The sequence below is a fragment of the Sphaeramia orbicularis genome, chromosome 19 (assembly GCF_902148855.1).
Source record: "Sphaeramia orbicularis chromosome 19, fSphaOr1.1, whole genome shotgun sequence".
Classification (NCBI taxonomy): domain Eukaryota; kingdom Metazoa; phylum Chordata; class Actinopteri; order Kurtiformes; family Apogonidae; genus Sphaeramia; species Sphaeramia orbicularis.
Window position 1 is genome coordinate 43,651,316 of NC_043975.1, and position 21,629 is coordinate 43,672,944.

General features: G+C 36.4%; 1 protein-coding gene across 1 annotated transcript; it reads left to right on the forward strand.

The window, feature by feature from the left end:
• Positions 1-1,362: 1,362 nt before the first annotated feature.
• Positions 1,363-21,430, forward strand: LOC115439697 (cerebellar degeneration-related protein 2-like). The gene is made up of 6 exons (XM_030163642.1): positions 1,363-1,595; positions 4,488-4,600; positions 15,445-15,593; positions 16,569-16,739; positions 19,133-19,343; positions 20,851-21,430. The coding sequence occupies exons 1-6, from the start codon at positions 1,514-1,516 to the stop codon at positions 21,388-21,390; spliced, it is 1,266 nt and encodes a 421-aa protein (XP_030019502.1). The 5' UTR covers positions 1,363-1,513; the 3' UTR covers positions 21,391-21,430.
• The last annotated feature ends 199 nt before the right edge of the window (positions 21,431-21,629 follow it).

Genomic DNA, 21,629 nt, shown 5'->3' on the forward strand with positions numbered 1-21,629 from the left:
GAGCTGTTGGAACAGACTGTGTGAACAAGCATTAGTTCCAGTAAAACCACTTTCCATACCCAAACCATAGTCCTGACCTATTTTAATTTTATCGTTAAAAACGAGACAGTAAATACACAAAGCCCACAACTGAAAGGCAATAGCATAAAGTAATATTAAATAAACCTGCATATTTTGCCAATGTAAATATCTGAACTGGTTAAGTAAGTCAAAATGTCTGTAGATATTTTTTATTGTGATCCAGGTGCAGGCAAGTCTAGAGAAACTGGAGGAAGTGTGAAAGGGAGAGCAGAGTCTACTGATGACAGAGGAGCAGCTCAGCAGCACAACCCTGAACCACTAGGCACAAAGGAGACAGATGAAGATAACATGTAAGGTTAGAATTACATGATTTTAATAAGAATTGGTTGTGATCTAAAGTGGGTCGGTCTGAGTTATGAAACTCCAGGGCTGAAAATGAGTCTCAGTCCGGCCCTGCTCCGTTGTAAAAAGTCTTTTTTAAGGGGGTACTCTGCTGTAAAAAGTCTATTTCAGGGGGTACTCCACTGTAAAAATTCTATTTCAGGGGGTACTCCACTGTAAAAAGTTTATTTCAGGAGGTACTTTGCTGTAAAAAGTCTATTTCAGGGGTTACTCCTCTGTAAAAAAAAAAAAAAAAAAAAGTCTATTTCAGGGGGTACTCCGCTGTAAAAAGTCTATTTCAGGGGGTACTCTACTGTAAAAAGTCTATTTTAGGAGGTATTCCGCTGTAAAAAGTCTATTTCAGGGAGTACTCCACTGTAAAAAGTTTATTTCAGGAGGTACTTTGCTGTAAAAAGTCTATTTCAGGGGTTACTCCTCTGTAAAAAAAAAAAAAAAAGAAAAAAAAAAAAAAAAGTCTATTTTTTAGGGGGTACTCCGCTGTAAAAAGTCTATTTCAGGGGATACTCTGCTGTAAAAAGTCTATTTTAGGAGGTATTCCGCTGTAAAAAGTCTATTTCAGGGAGTACTCCACTGTAAAAAGTTTATTTCAGGAGGTGCTTTGCTGTAAAAAGTCTATTTCAGGGGTTACTCCTCTGTAAAAAAAAAAAAAAAAAGAAAAAAAAAAAGTCTATTTCAGGGGGTACTCCGCTGTAAAAAGTCTATTTCAGGAGGCATTCCACTGTAAAAAGTCTATTTCAGTGGGTACTCCACTGTAAAAAACCTTTTTCACGGGGTACTCCACTGTAAAAAGTCTATTTCAGGGGGTACTCCACTGTAAAAAGTTGGAGACCCACTGCTGTCTAACACCATTTTCTCAAACAGGTGTTTTATTGTGAAAATCCAAGGCGGACACCTGACAGGGCAGCCGCGGTGCGTTCGCGGTCCGTCGGTCCGGTGGGAAGCGCACACCGGTGCCGGCTTCAGGAGCGGGGAGGGCGCACAACAGCGGCGGACAGGACACAAACGGAGCCGCTAATGATAAAACTGTGCGTTTGGAAAGTGAAGAACCGCAAAGAACGGAGGGAAAGAAGAAGGAATAATCCGAGAAAAGATGCTGACCGACATGATTGTAGAAGAAGAATTTGAGCTGAAGGAGGAGGAACCGTGGTACGACAAGCAGGACCTTGAACACGGTAGGGTTTCCTTTTACCTTCTAGTCTTTGTGTGTACAGACTGAACAGAACCACTAAACAGAACCCTCCATCTGTTTAATAAATAAACTCCAATAACATTCATTAGAATTAGTGACTTCATGGTAACAGAACAAGTGAATGTCATAAATGATCCTGGAGTCATTATATCAATTATGTACGTCATTATATTTATTCTAATATGTATTATTGATCCAAGGATGTAATAATATGTGCAGATATTTGACTTAAATATCAGACAATAAGGCACGTTGACGCACGGAAGGAACAAGGACACGCATATGCGGCAAAAAAAAAAAAAAAAAAAAAAAAAGGACCTGAATTCATCTGGTAGCTTTGAAAATGCCTTAGATATAATAGATTTTCTTTTTCTTTTCTTTTCTTTCTTTCTTTCTTTCTTTCTTTCTTTCTTTCTTTCTTTCTTTCTTTCTTTCTTTCTTTTTTTTTTTTTTTAAATTTCCATTGAATGTCTTTTTTTTTTTTTTTTTTTTTTTTAACCTTTCATGCATGAATTGTGAGAGCCTTAATCAAGATTTTTTACTGAGTGTTTTTATTCCTCCAGGCCTTAAAAAAAACAAAACAATGCGATTGAAATTGTTCTTATGAACCCATTTTTCATGGAGTTTCAAAACTGTCCACTCAGCTGAACACCATGGATTTAATTTTGAAGCAAAGAAATGTATTTACTGATAAACTCTGTGAAAACTATGAAATGAAAACAGTTTTAATGCAGCTAATCTGATGTTTTCTCACATTTTAACATGCACTAATACTAGTAATTACTCACTTCATGAAGATAATATGCAAAACAAACAAACAAACTGCAAAACATGTTAATTATTACAGTTTAAAAACAATAACAAGCAATTGATTTCCACTCAAACATGTTAGTGCAGATCAGGTTTATCAAGAACAGTAAAGTTACAGTGACAGTATGACTTGCAGTGTATGGGATGGTGCATGCACTGCAAAAATGTAAATCTTACCAAGTGTATTTTTCTCATTTCTAGTCAAAATATTTCATCACACTTAAAATAAGGCATAATCATCTAAAGAGTAACTTTTTTTTTTTTTTTTTTTTTTTTTAATTCAAGCAAAAAAAAAAAAAAAAAAAAAAAAAAAAAAATCTGCCAATGGGACAGGTAAAATTATCTTGGTAAGATTTCTTGAAATCAGATTTTCCAGATCTATTGTCTAAAAACCAGTTCTTATATCTGACTGAAAAGTTACTCATTAGGTGATTATGTCTTATTTTAAGTGTGATGAGATATTTGGACTAGAAATGAGAAAAATACACTTGGTCAGATTTAGATTGTTGCAGTGTGAGTGTCCACTGTGTTGGCTGATATGGAACTAAAACAACAAAATCCATGAACATACAAGAGAACAGCTGTCCACTGTAGTGACCACTATGCATGAAAGGGTTAGATTGTCTCCCATCTGCACCTTTGTGTCCTTTGCAGGTCTTTGTCTGGATTTTGGGGGATATTTAATTTAATATAACCACACAGAGAACTAAATAATAAAGAAAATACTAGAGTGAGGACAGTTTGTAAATGAATAAACACCAGAGAAATGAGCATTAAAACCCCTGATTAGTACAAGTGTGAACACCAGCTAAAAGCCTTAAAGCACTGGTGCCAAACATGCGGTCTGGTGGCCAAATGTGGCCTGTGGGATGAATTTGTGACATGCAAAAATTACACTGAAGATATTAACAATCAATGATGTCAAAATCATTTTATTTCAGATTCCACATACAGACACATACAGTCCAATTAGATTTCAAGTGGGTCAGAACCAGTAAAATATTATCATTAGAACCTATAAATAATGACAACCCCAAATTTTCTCTGTTTTTTTGGTGTAAAAAAGTAAAAATTACATGAAAATATTTACATTACCAAACTATGCTTTTACAAAAAATGTGAATAACCTGAACAAATATGAACAAATGGAAATGTCTTAAGAAAAGTAAATGCAATTTGACCAAATATTCTGTCCGTTACTAAATGTTTCATGCGATTGTAATGCACATGTGTAAATGATAAACTACGGTGGCCCGGAGGTGCAACAGCCCAAAAAATTATCCACTCAAAGAAAAAAAAGAGAACAGCCCAAAAAATGATCCACTATTCTCTTTTTTTCTTGTAGCGGATAATTTTTTGGGCTGTTGTCTTTTTTTTCTTATAGTGGATAATTTTTTGGGCTGTTGTGTTTTTTTTCTTATAGTGGATAATTTTTTGGGCTGTTGTGTTTTTTTTCTTATAGTGGATAATTTTTTGGGCTGTTGTGTTTTTTTTCTTATAGTGGATAATTTTTTGGGCTGTTGCACCTCTGGGCCACCGCAATAAACTGATAAACCGAGGCAGAATATTGTTAAAATTACACTTGTTTTTCTTAAGACATTTCAAGTTCATGTTATTCAGATTTTTAAGCAAACTTTGTAGGCATAAACCTGATCATAATATAATTTTACTTTGTTTTTTTCACTGTTATTATTTTACTGGTCCGGCCCACTGAAGATCAAATTGGGGCGAATGTGGAACTGAACTAAAATGAATTTGACAGCCCTGGTTTAAATGGTCGGTACCTGGACAGCAGCCAACTGCTCCAGAGGACACTCCAACCACAGCCCCAGTCTCCATCATTCACCTTATGCAGTAGTTGGAGGCTGAAGCCGTGGTGCATTCACTGTCCCTCCTTCACCCCAGCAGTAGTTGGAGGCTGAAGCCGTGGTGCATTCACTGTCCCTCCTTCACCCCAGCAGTAGTTAGAGGCTGAAGCTGTGGTGCCTTCACTGTCCCTCCTTCACCTCAGCAGTAGTTGGGGGCTGAAGCCGTGGTGCCTTCACTGTCCCTTGTTCCTCCTCAGATCTGCAGCTGGCGGCCGAGCTGGGGAAGAGTCTTCTGGAGAGGAACAGGGAGCTGGAGCAGGGTCTGCAGCAGATGTACGCCACCAACCAGGAGCAGCTGCAGGAGATCGAGGTAAAAACACAGACCGGAGCGGTTCCTCTGTCCAAGGCACACTGTAAACCTTGTATTTACTAAAATGCTTTAATTCCAGTGTATTTAAATGAATTCAGTTTTATTCCATTACTATAAAATGTTCAGTATATTCTACTAATTTGTAGACGTAGTGGTGGCTGAAACAGTTTCGGTTGAATGGATTTAAATCACTCAGTTTTAGTGATGACGACACCTTTTTATCTGTGCATTGCATTGTGGGTATTGGGAATGTTGTTGTAAATGTGTTCTTTTTCTGTGCAGGGGTTCAGCGGGGTTGTGCTGTTAGTGTTCATTTGGACTGAATGTGTGGATGTCAGTGTTTATTGGCCTTTTTGTGTTTGTTTTTGTATTTTTGTACAGCTGCAGAGCCATAGGAAGAACAATAGATTTACTGTTCAGATAGGATTATTCTTATTTAATCTAAATTTTTATGCCTTACCAAATTAAAAGCACTTCCTGTGTGGGCAAATTACATTGAGTGAATTTCCTGCCTTACTTCCATCCACACTACAAATCCACACTCAAATTTTGTAAGTAAACTCAGCTTATCTGGTCTTACAGTGTAAGGGAATATGTGGACAACTGGACCATTTACCTCCCTGTAAGACCGGATAAGTTGAGTTCACTCAAAAAATTTCAGGTAACTTGTTGCCTTAAAAAATGTAAGTAATGAAAACTTGAGTGGACACACTAAATGCCAAGTTAATTTTACTCAACATTTGTTGCAATGTCAATTGCTTTGTAGAATCATTAGTAGAATCAAACACTGACATCCACACATTCAGTCCAAATGAACACTAACAGCACAACCCCACTGAACCCCTGCACAGAAAAAGAACACATTTACAACAACATGCCCAATACCCACAATGCAATGCACAGATAAAAAAGGTGTGGTCATGACTAAAACTGAGTGATTTAAATCCATTTAACTGAAACTGTTTCGTACTTTTGACTATATCTACAAATTAGAAGAATGCAATGAACATTTTATAGTAATGGAATAAAGTTGAAATCATTTAAATACAATGGAATTAAAGCATTTTAGAGAATACAAAGTCCGGCCTTACATTGTATTCGCTTATTCTGGTCTGGTATCGTAATTGTTTTGCATCATTTCATCAGGTATATATTTACTTATGTTTTGTTTGGTTTGTACTTCCTAGCTATGTAGTTTTGCACTTGGTTTTGTATTCATTTTATATTATCTTTGGATGTATTTGGTTTGGTTTGTCTGACTTTTTATCTAGTTGTGTTTCGATAACCATTAAGGCTATTATTATTTAGACGGGGACAGGAAATAGAAGATTGTCTTCATCCTGCTCCTTTTCGATCATGGGTGTGACCATGTTTGTTCACCTGATGATTATTGAATGTCTGCTGATGAAATGCACAACCATGAACAAAACAGATTAAATTAAATTTACCTGCTTCACAGTGAAAAACAAACAATTTAATTTGCGAATGTAGCCTCATAGATAGAAGTGACCTATTTATTAACAAGACTTTTACTGTGAAACATGAATTACACATGAACGTGGTGTGGGGAACTCACTTTGGAATCACTTTAGTTTTAGTTTATTTCAGACACAAATATTACACAAAACTTCATTCATTCATTTATTTGTTTTGAGCAGAAGAAAAAAATTAACATTTTTGTTTGTACAAGGAACTAATATCAGAGCAAATACATTAATAAATAAAGATGATAAAGACAAAATAGCAATTTCCATGTACACTAGTAATAATAAAATATATTCAATGTGTTGCTCAAAAAGGAGTGGGAAGAAGAAAACATATTAAATCCCACCCCCATCTCACATTTATACAACAGAACACAGGACTTTTACTACATTAATGATAGAAATGATAAAACTTTGGACAAATAAACAAAACAAGACAATAAAACAAAAAACAAAAATGGAACGACTGGTGTGCCTGAAAGGGAGTCCCTTTAAAACCTTTAAAATGCAATATTCAAATGTTAAATCACATGCCTACATTTCAGTAAAAAAAAAAAAATAAATAAAAACTTAAAGATAAATAAAAGCTGATATTTCTCTTTTTTCATGCAAAGAAATAAAATGTGAAAGTAGATCTTTTTACCTGAGTTTATAAATTCAGTATTCAGTTCTTCTTTTCCAGATACTAATCCTAATTTCCCTCCTAGTTTTCATTTCCTTAAGTAGAGTCGGTCTGAGTCTGGCACTAAATCCTTCCGTACTCATCGCACTAACACTCACAGTTAATCTGTTCAGACCTGCAGCGTTTCTGCGCATCAGTTCATGAACTCTGCTGCAGTGAATGTCTGAGCTCCAAACTGCATTTCCTGTACATAAATAAGGCAGAATAATATTCAGAAATTAGAGCTCAGTGATTCAGATAAAATATGTAGTCACAATAAAAATGTTCATATAATTTGATTATTATCCCTGAAAATGTTCAGTCAATATTTCTTTCCAGATTACACACATTTTTTGGGTCTCTTTGGTTCTGTGTTACTGCAAGTTATTTGTAAAAGACCACAAGACAAAAACTAGGGGTGTAAGAAAATATCAGTTCTGCAATATATCATGATACTTCATTTCACAATACTGTATCGATATGAAAAAGTACTGTATCGATATTTTTAGATATTCAAATGCAGATATTGTGAAGGTTCATTTTTGGGTTTTTTTGTTTTTTTTGTTTCCATTTTTTTTTAATTATTATTATTCAACACTCTTTTATTAAATAATGTTAGTTCCTTTGTTGGGATTGAACTAAAATAATGTCCTGATGTTAGTTCTGAACTAATAGAATATGAACATTTGAACAGGATCTTAAACTGTAATGTCTGTGAAAGAGAATTTCAGTTTGAACACAGGAACATTTTGTGATATAGCATCAGCTCCTGTTGTGATCAAATAAAAATGTGTTTAGTATTTGTGCAGATTTCTGGTGTAATTCAATCATATAATCAATCAATCAATCAATAATTAATTAATTATTAAAAAAAGAAACAAACAAAAATAATTGCCTTTTTAGCAGTATCATGATATATCATGATATATCGTATGGTGATCCTAGTATTGTAATTTGTATCGTATCACCAGATTCTTGCCGATACACAGCCCTAACAAAAACTGCATAAAAGATGCAACAAGATGAAAATGATTAAAAAATACAGAAGATGGAACAACACTAACACTGCCATGTAGTTTCAGATTTTCCTATTTAGTGTTCATTTTATTTGTTGTCTTTCACAGCATTAAATGAAAAATAAATCAAAGTAAATGAAGCACAGTTAGAGTGTTTTTTCAATAAGATAAAAGCAGTGATTTATGGTTTTAAAAACCTCTTTATGGTATAAATACAGTGGAACGTTTCACAAATCCAGAGGTAGAACATGAGATAAAGCAACAAAACCATTGAATAAACATTAAAACTAGAGTTGCATTCTCGGAGGTTTATTACTAACTCTAAAGCCATAACACATCATTGTCAGTTGTATTCCAGACTGGGTTGGCCCGTCCTGTCCATGAGGAGGCTGGGACACTGGTACACCTTTATTTACAAGGACATAATTGGACTATTGCCTTCCTATATCTGTAGTTTAATAACAAGAAGTGTTGATTCTTATTGTCTGCGATCGAATGAGCGTTTATTCCTCTTTGTACCATTCGGCCGTACAGAGCTGGGTCAAAGGGCATTCGTCTACTCTGCTCCTCACACATGGAATAAGTTGCTAAAAGACTGGAAACTGACTGAATTGATCTCCCTGAATGCTTTTAAATGCAAACTCAAAATGCTAGAGAATAACTCAGTGACTTGCACGTGTTTTTCATAGGTTGACTGGTCCTGTAAATTATCCTATGTTGTAACTATGTGTTGTGTTTCATGCTGCTTCTTGGCCAGGACTCCCTTGGAAAAGAGGTTCTTGATCTCAATGGGATCTTTTTCCTGGTTAAATAAAGGTTAAATAAAAAATATAAAAGTATGACGTAAGTGTTCTGCTCAGAGGTGTGCTGTTACTGTGAAGCTGAAGCTCCGTGTTGTTATTTGTCTGTTGATTTTCAGCAACAGATTAGACTGAAGACGAACGGTTCAAAGTGTACGAGCTGCTGCCTCTGATAAGATAACCTGTCCTTCAAGTACATGGACTTAAAGCAGACACACATTTAGGCTTTAATGAGGAACAGGGAAACAGTCTTTACATTCAATATGTGTTGAATTCCTTGTCACAGTTTAAATAATTTAGATTTTTAAAAGTTCACTGCGGTGTAAGCAACTAACAGATGTTTGGATGGACAGATATATGTCAGGGTAGAGACTGCGATCTGGTAGGATCGGCGATTCTACCAGTAGAGACTCCGATCGTAGTCTCTACCAGTAGAAACTCTGATCCAAACCCTAACCCTAACCCCTAACCCTAACCCTAACCCTTCCACTGGCAGGATCGGAGTTTCTACCAGTAGAGACTATGATCGGAGTCTCTACTGGTAGAATCGCCGATCCTACCAGATCGCAGTCTTACATATATATATGGAAGCAAATGTGTGCCATCAGATATTGAATGGTTGTCTTTTGCAATAAATGTTTTTTTTTTTAATAGTTGTATATCATTTGAATTTTTTTTTATAGTTGCATGTTTTTTTTTGAATGGTTGTATTTTGTGATATATTGAATTTTTTTTAGATTGAATTTGAAACGCATTGTATTTGAGAATATTGAATTAAAAAACTTTTTTTTAATAATTGATTTCAGATTATGAAACTCTATGTGTAAAAATATAACTATTCAAAAAAAAAATTCAACTATAAAAAATTCAAATTGTGAAATACAACCATTAACTCTTTAAGTGCCAGACAGTTAAGGGGCTAATAAGCCTTAAAAGTGCCACAGAATTTGGCCGTTTTTCAGTATTTCGCGTCGTTTTCATAATATTTGAAGAATCCTGCAGGAAACCGCTCAGTAACATCCGACCGATTGCTGATTAGATCCAAAACGCACCGGACGCAGCCGATTCATTATTGATCGTAATTTGCATAATTTATAATAATAATAATAATAATCTTTATTTATACAACACTTTTCATACATTAAAAACTGTAGCACAAAGTGCTTTACATATCAGTTTAAAAATCAGTACCACCCCCCACCCACACCCACCCACATACACACACACACACACACACACACACACACACACATATACATGCAAACCCACAAGCTCACACATACTTAAGAAGACTGACTGAGCACGGGTAGACCAGAACAAAAATGTACAAGTAAAAGTAAAACATCAATTTAGGAGGCGCTGTCTCAGGGAGCCATCTGCACCAGGAGGCAGCCGCCGACCCCGGCGACCAGGCACCAGCAGCACAGCCCCGCATCCCAACCAGTGGGAGAGGGCCAACTGGGACCCCCACCCACCAGACAGGAGCGGACCCCAGTGAGAGAAGGCGCCACAGCCCCCGGAGTCCACAGCCGCCCCCCGGCATGGAGGGCTCCCTCTGATGAAACACCGGAGAATAAGAAACATTAAAAAGATATAAAAATATTATTTGGTCGCGTGACCTCAAATTCCCGTCTGCTTGGTCTCAAAAGGGGGACACAGAAAGAACGTCATCCAAATGTGAGAAAGAAATGGGGGTGGATGGTTTGTTTGTACACAAACGTGGCGTGTTCTCCAAAGCCGATCTGATCGGCCCGTGGCACTTTACAGGTTGTTTTCGTAAAGCCGATTTAATCGGCCCATGGCACTGAAAGTGTTAAAAAAAAAAAAAACACATTCAACTATAAAAAAAATTTCAAATGATGCAATACAACTATGCAAAAAAAAGTATTCAACTATAAAAAAAAAATTAAATTACGAAATACAACTATTAAAAAAAAAATCTGCTATAAAATATTCAAATGATGAAATATAACTATTCAAAAGAAAATATTCAATTATATAAAAAAAAAAAAAAATTCAAATTACAAAATACAGCTATTAAAAAAAATATATTGCAAAATACAACCGTTCATTATCTGATGGCACACATTTGCTTTATTCCAGAATAATGGAAGTGAATATTAGGAATAATGTTAGGCTCCCATTTAGTCCTGATATATAATTTAAATATCATTTCAAGTTTGTTTCCACTGTGAATATTATTATTAAAAATGTGAGTGAGACAGTACACCAGTCTAATCAGATCCCAAATCTAATTAACACTCATTAAATTAATCATCAGTGTGCTGGTTCTAAAGTCTATCGTTTGTCCTACTTCCTTCTTTGAGCTCTGTTTGTAGTTTAAACCAGTTCAACTGAGTCCAACTGTACCGTTAACTAATGAACTGAATGGAACATGACCTGTTAATCTGACTGAAAGAATCCCAAAATGACCAAGATGACAAACTTTGGCTCAATTTAAGTCAGAAATATGAAATATTGCTGCTTTCCTTGATGATGTCTGACAGTGATTTAATAATTCATGATTTAAAATGAACAAAACCTGACATTTAACTTGAAGAGTTTGTCTAAATTTTGGAATATTTCTGTTGTTTCTTTTGCAAATTTTCCCAAATCCATAGTTGTTCTTCACACATGAACCAGGAGATTCTGTCTTCTATCATTAAACTGTTTTCACAACAATAGAAAAGAAACATGTTGAAACAAACTGATCTGGGGTTGAAAGTCTATGGAGGACTGAACCTGCCATATTGGAAAATATATACAGAAATATAAAAATGGCTTGATATATTAATTCATGTGCCAATACATGATACACACACACACACACAAAAAAAGTAAAGTCGGTCTGAGTCTGGCACTAAATCCTTCCGTACTCATCGCACTAACACACACAGTTAATCTGCTCAGACCTGCAGCGTTTCTGCGCATTAGTTCATGAACTCTGCTGCAGTGAATGTCTGAGCTCCAAACTGCACTTCCTGCAGTGGCGATTTCTCATAGACTGCAAGGGAAGCTTGGCTTCCCCTAAAATTACAAAAATTAAATGGTTAAATATGTGCGGTTGTGTTGACATTTCATTGACTACAAATGTGTTAGAACACGTTCATCTCACAGACGAGTTCGTTCAGAATCAGCTTTATCACAAATCAGCGGGCTCGATGTTGTTCACTTCTCATACATTCCCGTTGCGCTGTTTTCTCATACTGTCTCTGCTCAGTGCATTTGTCCGTAGACGCTCAGCGTCTCTGGGCTTCAGTGGGACTGAGTGGAACAGTTTTTTTCATTGCCTCAAAACTGGACGGTAATTGGATAAATGCCACGATGTTGTCCCACCCCCGGACACTCGGCGTCTCTGGAGGTCAGTGGAGCTGTGGGTGGAGCTCGGCCGGGCTGGACGCTGGGCTTCCATGTGCTGATTGTAGGATCGGTCGAAAGGCTGAATCCCGTTTGATTGACAGCTATTTTGAGATCTACTCCTTCACTGACACAGTTCAGTTTAATACCGTCACACATTCTGCTGTGAAACCGAGAGAAACCACTACGAAATTACTTGTTCATTTCTTGCACTGTAAATAAAACACACTCATTGTACTTCCTTGTTTCAATTTAACATAATTTCAACGTTTTCTTGTTTCAGTTACAAAATTTAATCATTTCTTGTTCGAGTTTAATATCGTTTTGTAGATAGTTAAATCAATCATACTGTTGGCTAGGTCGGAGTGAACTAGCTATCAAGTCCCTGGAAAAGACGCCTACATGGTACGATAAGGTCACTGACCATTTTCTTAAAAAGGAATGGAGGGCTGAATTTATGTTTAAATAACATGACAATTTTTTTTATTGTAAGGCGAAAATGAGCTTCCCCTCTCTGAAAGACGAGCAGCTGCCACTGGTTTTAACCTACACTAAAGTGTGACTGAATGGATGCGGTTCTAAAAGTGTGGGTCGGTTTGGTTTTAACATGACCTCCCACTGGAAATGAATGATATTTATTTTTTAGTTTTAGTTACTTTTGTTTCCATTTTTTTTATGATCGCTCAAATTGCTATGAAAAGCCACAGAACAACATCCATGATATTTTAATACAATATGATGTGTGGTTTGTGTGCGTTCTCAAAGCTGCAAATTCATACAGAAGAGTAAAAAACGTGTGATATTGCCTGGATCTACACCAAGATTATTATCGTTAACGAAAACTACCGAAATGATGAAAACTAGAATTGTAAAAACATTTTCGTTAACTGAAGTAAATAAAAACTATAATTAAAAGAAAAAAAACGATAACTGAAACTGTATTGTGTGCTTACAAAACTAATTAAAACGGATACAAATTTTGGATAAAATTCCCTTCGTTTTCGTCTTTGTCAATGTCGGATTGATATGAAATCGATTTATGTCACTGTAGCAATTTTAGCTAGCGGCACCATACGACACTTCATAGTCCGTCACTCATGGTCACTTGTGGTTTCCAGTCGTCTTCTGGTCCCCACTCTACCTGGAAACATGGAGACTAAAGTTGGGAGAAAGCAGCAGAGTCCTGTCTGGGATTTATTTGAATACGACGGAGAAGAAGAGAAAAGATACGAAAAAAACTAAAATAATACTAAAACTAAACTAAGACTAAGCATTTAGAAAAAAACTAAAACTAATAAAAACTATCAAACCTGCTCTAAAAACTAATTAAAACTAAGTAAATTAGAGAAAAAAAAGTCAAAACTAAATAAAACTAAACTATAATGAAAAATCCAAAACTATTACAACCTTGATCTACACATGCACACACATTAATACTAGGGCTGAAACTAATTAGTATTTCAATAGTCAATTAGTCATCGACTAAAGTAACGACCGGTCGATTTATCAGATCATGAACTAAAACAAAAACAAAAAACAACAGCTCTTATTTCTATTTATTGCAGCAATAAAACACATTTCCCTTCCTTTAACAAGCACATTTGATGCACAACAGTTGGAATGGACAACAGAGTCTGTTAAACAAATATTCAATTTAATATTCAACAAATAATTAGTTTTTAGAGCAGGTTTGCTGGTTTTTATTAGTTTTTGTTTTTTTCTAAATGCTTAGTTCTAGGTCAGTTTTAGTTTTTCATATTTTTAATCCTCCTCGCTGTCGTAGTCACAGACAGGACTCTTCTGCTTTCTCCCAACTTTAGTCTCCATGTTTCCAGGAAGAGTGGGGACCAGAAGACGACTGGAAACCACAAGTGACCACAAGTGACGGACCGTTAAATATTATATGGTGCCGCTAGCTAAAATTGTCCAAGCAAAATAAATCGATTTAATATCAATCCGACATTGATGAAGATGAAAACGAAGGGAATCTTATCCATAATTTTTATCTGTTTTAGTTAGTTTTGGAAGCACACAATACAGTTTCAGTTGTCTGGATCTACACATTACAGGTTTAATTATAGGGCTGAAACTAATGAGTATTTCAATAGTCGACAAGTCATTGACTAAAGTAACGACCAGTCGATTTACCAGATCATGAACTGAAACAAAACAAAAAACAACAGCTCTTATTTCTATTTATTGCAGCAATAAAATACATGTTCCTTTCTTTAACAAGCACATGTGGTGCACAACAGTTGGAATGGAGTCTGTTAAACAAATATTCAATTAAATATTCAACAAATATGGCAGCAGCAATAAAAGGTTTTTTTCCTTAAACAAAAGTGCATTTTTTTCCATAACAATTCCAAAGCAAATACTTAACTAAATACTCAAGAGTTGTAATCAGCAATAAACTTGACATTTTTCCTTGAACAAAACTGCATGACATCACTAATGAACTGTCGACGACTAAATTAGTCGTTAACTAATTTTGCTGTCGACTAGTCAACCATCTCTACATATTAGACACAATGTTTGCCTTCATAGATGCATACTTCTGTATTTTCTTATATTAATACCAGGGGTGTAAGAAAATATTGGTTCTGCAACATATCGCAATATTTCATTTCACGGTACTGTATTGATATTAAAAAGTACTGCATCAATATTTTTAGGTATTTATTCAAATACAGATATTGTGGAGGTTCATTTTTGTTTTTTTAATTGTTTATATGTTATTTATTATTATTTAACACTCTTTACATACATACCTACTCTATACATACACTTTGAAAGAATAACTTCCGTTAACCCTTAAGGACCCTTAAGTATGTTTGTCTTCACTTTCAAATGTTTTTTTTTGTGTGTTTTTCAAGTGATTTATCACCATTTATTACAATATTATCCTCTGTATTTTGCATTTTTCAGTGTAAATCTGGTATTTTCCTGTATTTAATTTACTGATCATTAAGGGTGTAAGAAAATATCGGTTCTGCAATATATTGTGATATTTCACTTCACAATACTGTATTGATATGAAAAAGTACTGTATTGATATTTTTAGGTATTTTTTCAATTGCAGATATAGTGGGGGTTCATTTGTTTTTCTTTTTTGTTTGTATTTTATTTATTATTATTGAACACTCTTTTATTAAATAATGTTAGTTCCTTTGTTGGGATTGAACTAAAATAATGTTCTGATGTTAGTTCTGAACTAATAGAATATGAACAGGATCTTAAACTGTAATGTCTGTAAAACAGAATTTCAGTTTGAACACAGGAACATTTTGTGATATAGCATCAGATCCTGTTCTGATCAAATAAAAATGTGTTTAGTATTTGTGCAGATTTCTGGTGTAATTCAACAAACAAAAAAACTTGCCTTTTTAACAGTATCATGATATATCGTGATATATCGTATCGTGATCCTAGTATTGGGATTTGTATCGTATTGCCAGATTCTTGCCGATACACAGCCCTAGTTTCATGTGTTAATCTCTTCCTGTTATTCTTTTCTGTCCTCCAGTATCTGACCAAGCAGGTGGACCTCCTGAGGCAGGTCAATGATCAGCACGCCAAAGTGTACGAGCAGCTGGATGTGTCGGCCCGAGAGCTGGAGCAGGACAACCACAAACTGTGTGTGGACAACCGAGCAGCCCAGCAGAAGATCCAAGGGTAAGAAGACACCACGGTACAGCTGTGAATGTTTGGACTGAGAGCCTACTTTGGGTGAAATGAACCTGTCTGTGGAACTTCTGTGTAAGTCAATCTGTCTCATCAGATTTTGAATTATAAAAGCCACTGGATTTCTAGCACTGAATTTTTTTGCACTAAAATTAAGTGTCTGAATTTTGTCTCTGAATTCAACTATGTTCATAAATTTACAATAAAAAAAATCAGAAGCAAAAAATTCAGAAGCAAAAAAATTCAGAAGCAAAAAATTCAGAAGCAAGAAATTCAGATGCGTAAAATTCAGAAGCAAAAAAATCAGATGCAAAAATTCAGATGCAAAAAATTCAGACGCAAAAAATTCAGATCACACATCTGGGACACCAAGGATAAGCAATGATTCTATCTCAAGTTGAACCGACAGCCAGCCAGTCCAGTTACGTTAGGTTGGTTATGCGACACCGATGCAGGAGGATGGTCAGCGCGGATGTGTGATCTGAATTTTTTGCTTCTGAATTTTTTGCGTCTGAATTTTTTGCATCTGAATTTTTTGTATTCTAAATTCATGAACATAGTTGAATTCAGAGAAAAAAATTCAGACACTTCATTTCAGTGCAAAAATAAATTCAGATACTTAATTTAAGTGCAAAAAAATTAAAGATACTTAATACTGAATTTTTTGCATCTGAATTTCTTGTGTCTGAATTTTTTGCATCTGAATTCTTTTAATTCTAAATTTATGAACATAGTTGAATTCAGAGACAAAAAAATTCAGACACTTAATTTCAGTGCAAAAAAAAAAATTCAGATATTTATTTTCAGTGCAAAAAAATTCAGTGCTAGAAATTCAATAGCTTTTATAATTCAAAATCTGATGAAACAGATTGACTTCCATATGACTGTTTGTACTGACTGAGCGTAGTTTTGGTGAAATGAACCTTTCTGTGGAACCTGTCATTGGTGGTGCTGCTGTCGGTGCAGGTTGACAGAAACTGTGGAGCTGCTGCAAATGCAGGTGGAGGAGCTGCAGCATCAGGTGGAAACGCTGAAGCTGAGCCCGACTCCACCTCTGAAGCTTCCACACAGAGACGGGGGTTGGCCTCGCAGCACCCAGAGTGTGTCCTGTCTGAAAGAACTGCACAACACCTTCAGGTGAGGAGGACCGAAACAGTCTGATTCTGTCATGTTTATGGGAGCTTATGTAACCATGGAAACAAGGTTCTAATAGTTTTGGATTCTTCATTATAGTTTAGTTTTATTTAGTTTAGACTATTTTTTTTTCTCTAATTCAGTTAGTTTTAATTCGTTTTTAGAGCAGGTTTGCTAGTTTTTATTAGTTTTCATTTTTTTCTAAATGCTTAGTTCTTGTTCAGTATAGTGTAGTTCAAGGTTATTATTGTGAACGAAAACTAACGAAATGACGAAAACTAGAATTGAAAAAAACATTTTTGTTAATTGAAATAAATAAAAACTGTAATTAAAAGAAAAAATGATAACTAACTGAAACTGTATTGTGTGCTTAATAAAACTAACTAAAACAGATAAAAATTATGGATAAAATTCCCTTTGTTTTCATTTTTTTAATTTTTAATTTTATTTTATTTTATTTATTTTTTTTTAATTTGTTTTCATTTTTGTTTTCAGTTTTGCAGCTTGACTGTGGAATTTTTGCACTTTGTAAATTCATCCCACGGGCCGGATTGGAACCTTTGGAGGGCACATTTGGCCCCCAGGACGCATGTTTGAGATCCCTGACTTATAGTAACTTCTATATTCACACATACACTTGTTTAGCAGGTGAATCTATAAAAACACCGTTTTGCTGTCACTGCTCCAGAAGCTGTCTGTAAGCTTCAAAAAGGGAAACGGTAAATCTGTGTCCAGGCTTTATCTGCCCTCGCTGTGAGCTAATCCTTCTTTCTGGCACTTTGTCGTGTCTTGAATGTTTCGTGCTACGTTCACTTCCCCTTGGCCTGGATCCTACTGCAGTATGTCCAGCTCATTCACAGACTCCAGGACTCCGGTTTATGTAACGGTGTTAGGGCTGCTCTCTCCAAACATCAGATTAATGAGAATGTCACTGATTAACACGGCAAACAGACACAGGATGAGGCTGAAGTGGACGTAATGGGACAGGTCTGGGTGGAGGGTCAAAGGTCAAAGGACCACGTCTGAGCTGGAACATGTTCCACTTATCTCTGAAACTGGCTTTGATTCGTCTCCTAATTTCTAATCTCTGTCCTGTAGATAACGTCTTTGTTTATTACTTTCTGTGCTTTTTTATCTATCAGCTGTTTTTCTTTTTTTTAGGTCAGCTAGTTTCATTAAATGTGAGGTCTGCTTGTAACTAGGGGTGTAAGAAAACATCGGTTCTGCAATATATCATGATATTTCATTTCACAATACTGTATTGATATTAAAAAGTGCTGTATCAATATTTTTAGGTATTTATTCAAATGCAGATATTGTGGAAGTTCATTTTTGTTTTTTTTATTTTTCTTTTTTGTTTATATTTTATTTATTTTTTTACACTCTTTTATTAAATAATGTTAGTTCCTTTATTGGGATTGAATTAAAATAATGTTCTGATGTTAGTTTAATTATAGTTTTTATTTATTTCAGTTAACGAAAATGTTTTTTCAATTCTAGTTTTTGTCATTTTGTTAGTTTTCATTAACGATAATAACCTTCCTCCCAAAGCCTTGTCCTACTGTTATCCAAAGCATAGATTAACTGTTTATTTATATGTTAAATAATTGATGTGCAGTTGAATTTCACATGTACATTAATTACCTAGTTGGCTTTGCAGTTTACATACGGTTACCACCAAGGTTATTATCGTTAACAAAAACAAACGAAATGACAAAAACTAGAATTGAAATAACATTTTCGTTAACTGAAATAAATAAAAACTATAATTAAAAGAAAAAAACAATAACTAACTGAAACTGTATTGTGTGTTTACAAAACTAACTAAAATGCGTAAAAATCATGGAAAAAATTACCTTCGTTTTCGTCTTTGTCAGTGTGGGATTGATATGAAATTGATTTATTTCCCTCAAGCAATTTTAACTGTTGGCACCATATGATATTTAATGGTCCGTCACTTGTGGTTTCCAGTCGTCTTCTGGTCCCCACTCTACCTGGAAACATGCAGACTAAAGTTGGGAGAAAGCAGCAGAGTCCTGTCTGGGATTTATTTGAATACGACGGAGAAGAAGAGAAAAGATATGAAAAAACTAAAACTAAACTAAAACTAAGCATTTAGGAAAAAAAAAAACTTATAAAAACTAGCAAACCTGCTCTAAAAACTAATTAAAACTAACTGAATTAGAGAAAAAAAGTCAAAACTAAATAAAACTAAACTAGAATGAAAAATCCAAAACTATTACAACCTTGATTCCCCCTCATATTCCACCTGTTGAGTAGCTGTTATATTTAAATCCAACTGTCCTTAAATGGAGTCAGATGTTATTGACAGTGGTTTGTGTGTGTGTGTGTGTGTGTGTGTGTGTGTGTGTGTGTGTGTGTGTGTGTGTGTGTAGGTACACAGATGGTGACGAACTCCCAGATGAACCCTCCGACTACTCCTGGCACGAGGAGGAGAGGGACTCGTTACGTCAGTCTCTGCGTGCGCTCCAGGCTCAGTTTGCTAATGAGCGCGCTCGGAGGGAGGCGGCAGAACGAGAGGCGGAGCTGTTCGCCGGGGAGAACGTAACACTGGAGCAACAGCTAACAGCGATGGAGGGGTGTCGGGTAGGATTCAAACGTGTGTGTGTTTGTTCTGCGAGTTGAGTGGGAGATGTTTTACATGAGAATTCGGTCAATCTGAAAACAAAGCAACACATAACAGGTGGTTCCAGGCACAACAAGCCCCGCCCCTCGCACATATAGAGGGTATCCCCACCAGGCCACGCCCCTCTAAGTCAGACTGAGTGTCAAAAACCAACCTGCTCAACATGACGGAGTATAGCAGTAAACACAGCCAGAGCGGGAAAATGTGAAATATGAAATTAAATGAAGGACAGTTGGACTGGACATGGATCTGTACGAGCTACCAAAGAACAAGTGGTCCATGAACACTGACATGTGGACACAAATGGAGGATCCTGACATCCAGGGTGGAGGGGATCAGCGCTATTTTTACCTGAAACAAATATACATGGTTTCATCATCACTGACAACCAGGGTCCAAAACTAGGGCCCAGAACCAGCTGATCCAAAGTGCATTTACAGCAGACCGTGGACTGACCCCAGTGAATATATGCATGATCTACTGGGACTGAGGAGATTTACTGAGTCTAGTTCAGATCAAGTACTTTATACAACACAGATACTACTGCTGTGGACCAGCAGGGCACCACTGGATTCTGGGAAATTAGGAGATTTATACCACCTGTTTTTAAATTAACACATTATTCTGGTAATATTATGGCTTTATTATCAGAATATGACAATTTTAATCTCATAAACAAATGACATTTTTGTTAAATTATGAGTTTTTTATAACTACAACTTTATTCTCATAACATTGTGATTCTTTTTGTATTTGACTTTATTCTCATAAAATTATGGGTTTTATATCAATATTTTATGACTTTATTCTCGTAGTGACAAGTGTTTTTGTTTTCTTATGTGGTCCTAATACTCCGTCGTAGCTTTATTCTCCAGTTCCCTGTATTTGAAAAACGAGGTTAGCCTCAGTTTCAGTTAGTTCACTAATCATGTAGGAGCACAAGGTTCAGAATCACAAAATGAAGACAAAAACCATGAAAGATCTGATCATGAAACCAAGAGCTTTACTAAGAAGTAACGTTAGCCAAAACAATACGTCATTTAAGGTCTGATTTGACCCAAAAATACAGCATAAATTAATGTTAGCTGACACCAAACAGGATCCACAGATCTAGGTTTGGTTTCCTGGATTTGTGGATCCATCTCCATCTCTTTTCTTTGTCTTTCGGTGTCTGTAAAACAATAGCTCCCACTGCTTTTCAAACCTGTTCATACAATCAATCTCACAACAGCTCTTCCCCATTTTTTATTCAATATTGTTCTTCAGTTTAGACAGTACTGAAGCCAACGCTGTCACTCATCTCCCTCTTTCTGCCACTCAGTGGGCGGAACCGCAGTGACTTCCGCTAGCGTTGACATCACGTGCATACCCTCTATTGTGTTGAAAGTTGTAACTATAAATTGATGTTTGGTTTAATATAACATCAACATGAACTTGAATAAAATCATAATGGTTTTTTTCTTTTAGGCCAGGCTGACTGAGCTGGAGCACGAGGCCGATGAGCTGCGTCAGCTCTGGAAGGCAGAAGCGTCCCTTCGCTCCGCCAGACCCGGTGCCGTCCACGGCCCGCCGGAGGAGAGCGAGGGGGGGCCGTGGAAAAGCCCCGGGGCCCTGAAGCGGTGGGACAGCGAGCAGCTCCTAAAGGCCTCGCAGACGCACGACGACGATCACGAGTGCTTGTGCGCGCGTCGAGCCCAGGTGGTCAAGTACCGTGGGATTTCACTGCTGAACGAGGTCGACGCCCAGTACAGCGCCTTACAGGTGAAGTACGACGCGCTGCTGCGACGCTGCCACCAGGGGCTGCAGGAAGACCAGCCGGACCAGCAGGACCACCAGCAGGACCAGCAGGCCGTCCAGACCTCTGCTGGTCCTGCTCTGGACGACTTCAGCGATGACTTCCACCAGCCCGAGTACAAGGAACTTTTTAGGGAAATTTTCTCACGCATTAAAAAAACCAAAGAGGACCTGATTGAAAACAGAAGCAGATCATCAGCTGCAGAAGTGTAGCTGAACGCACAGGGCTGGACGGTCGGACCACAACACTAACATTAGGGCTGTGTATTGGCAAGAATCAGGCAATATGATACAAATCACAATACTAGGATCACGATACAATATATCACAGTTAGGGATGTAATGATATAAAAATTTCATATCACGGTTACTGTGACTAAAATTATCAGTTATTATCGCGGTATTCGTGAAATTGTGCTCAAAATGTTCAAAAAGTACTACTACACACACTG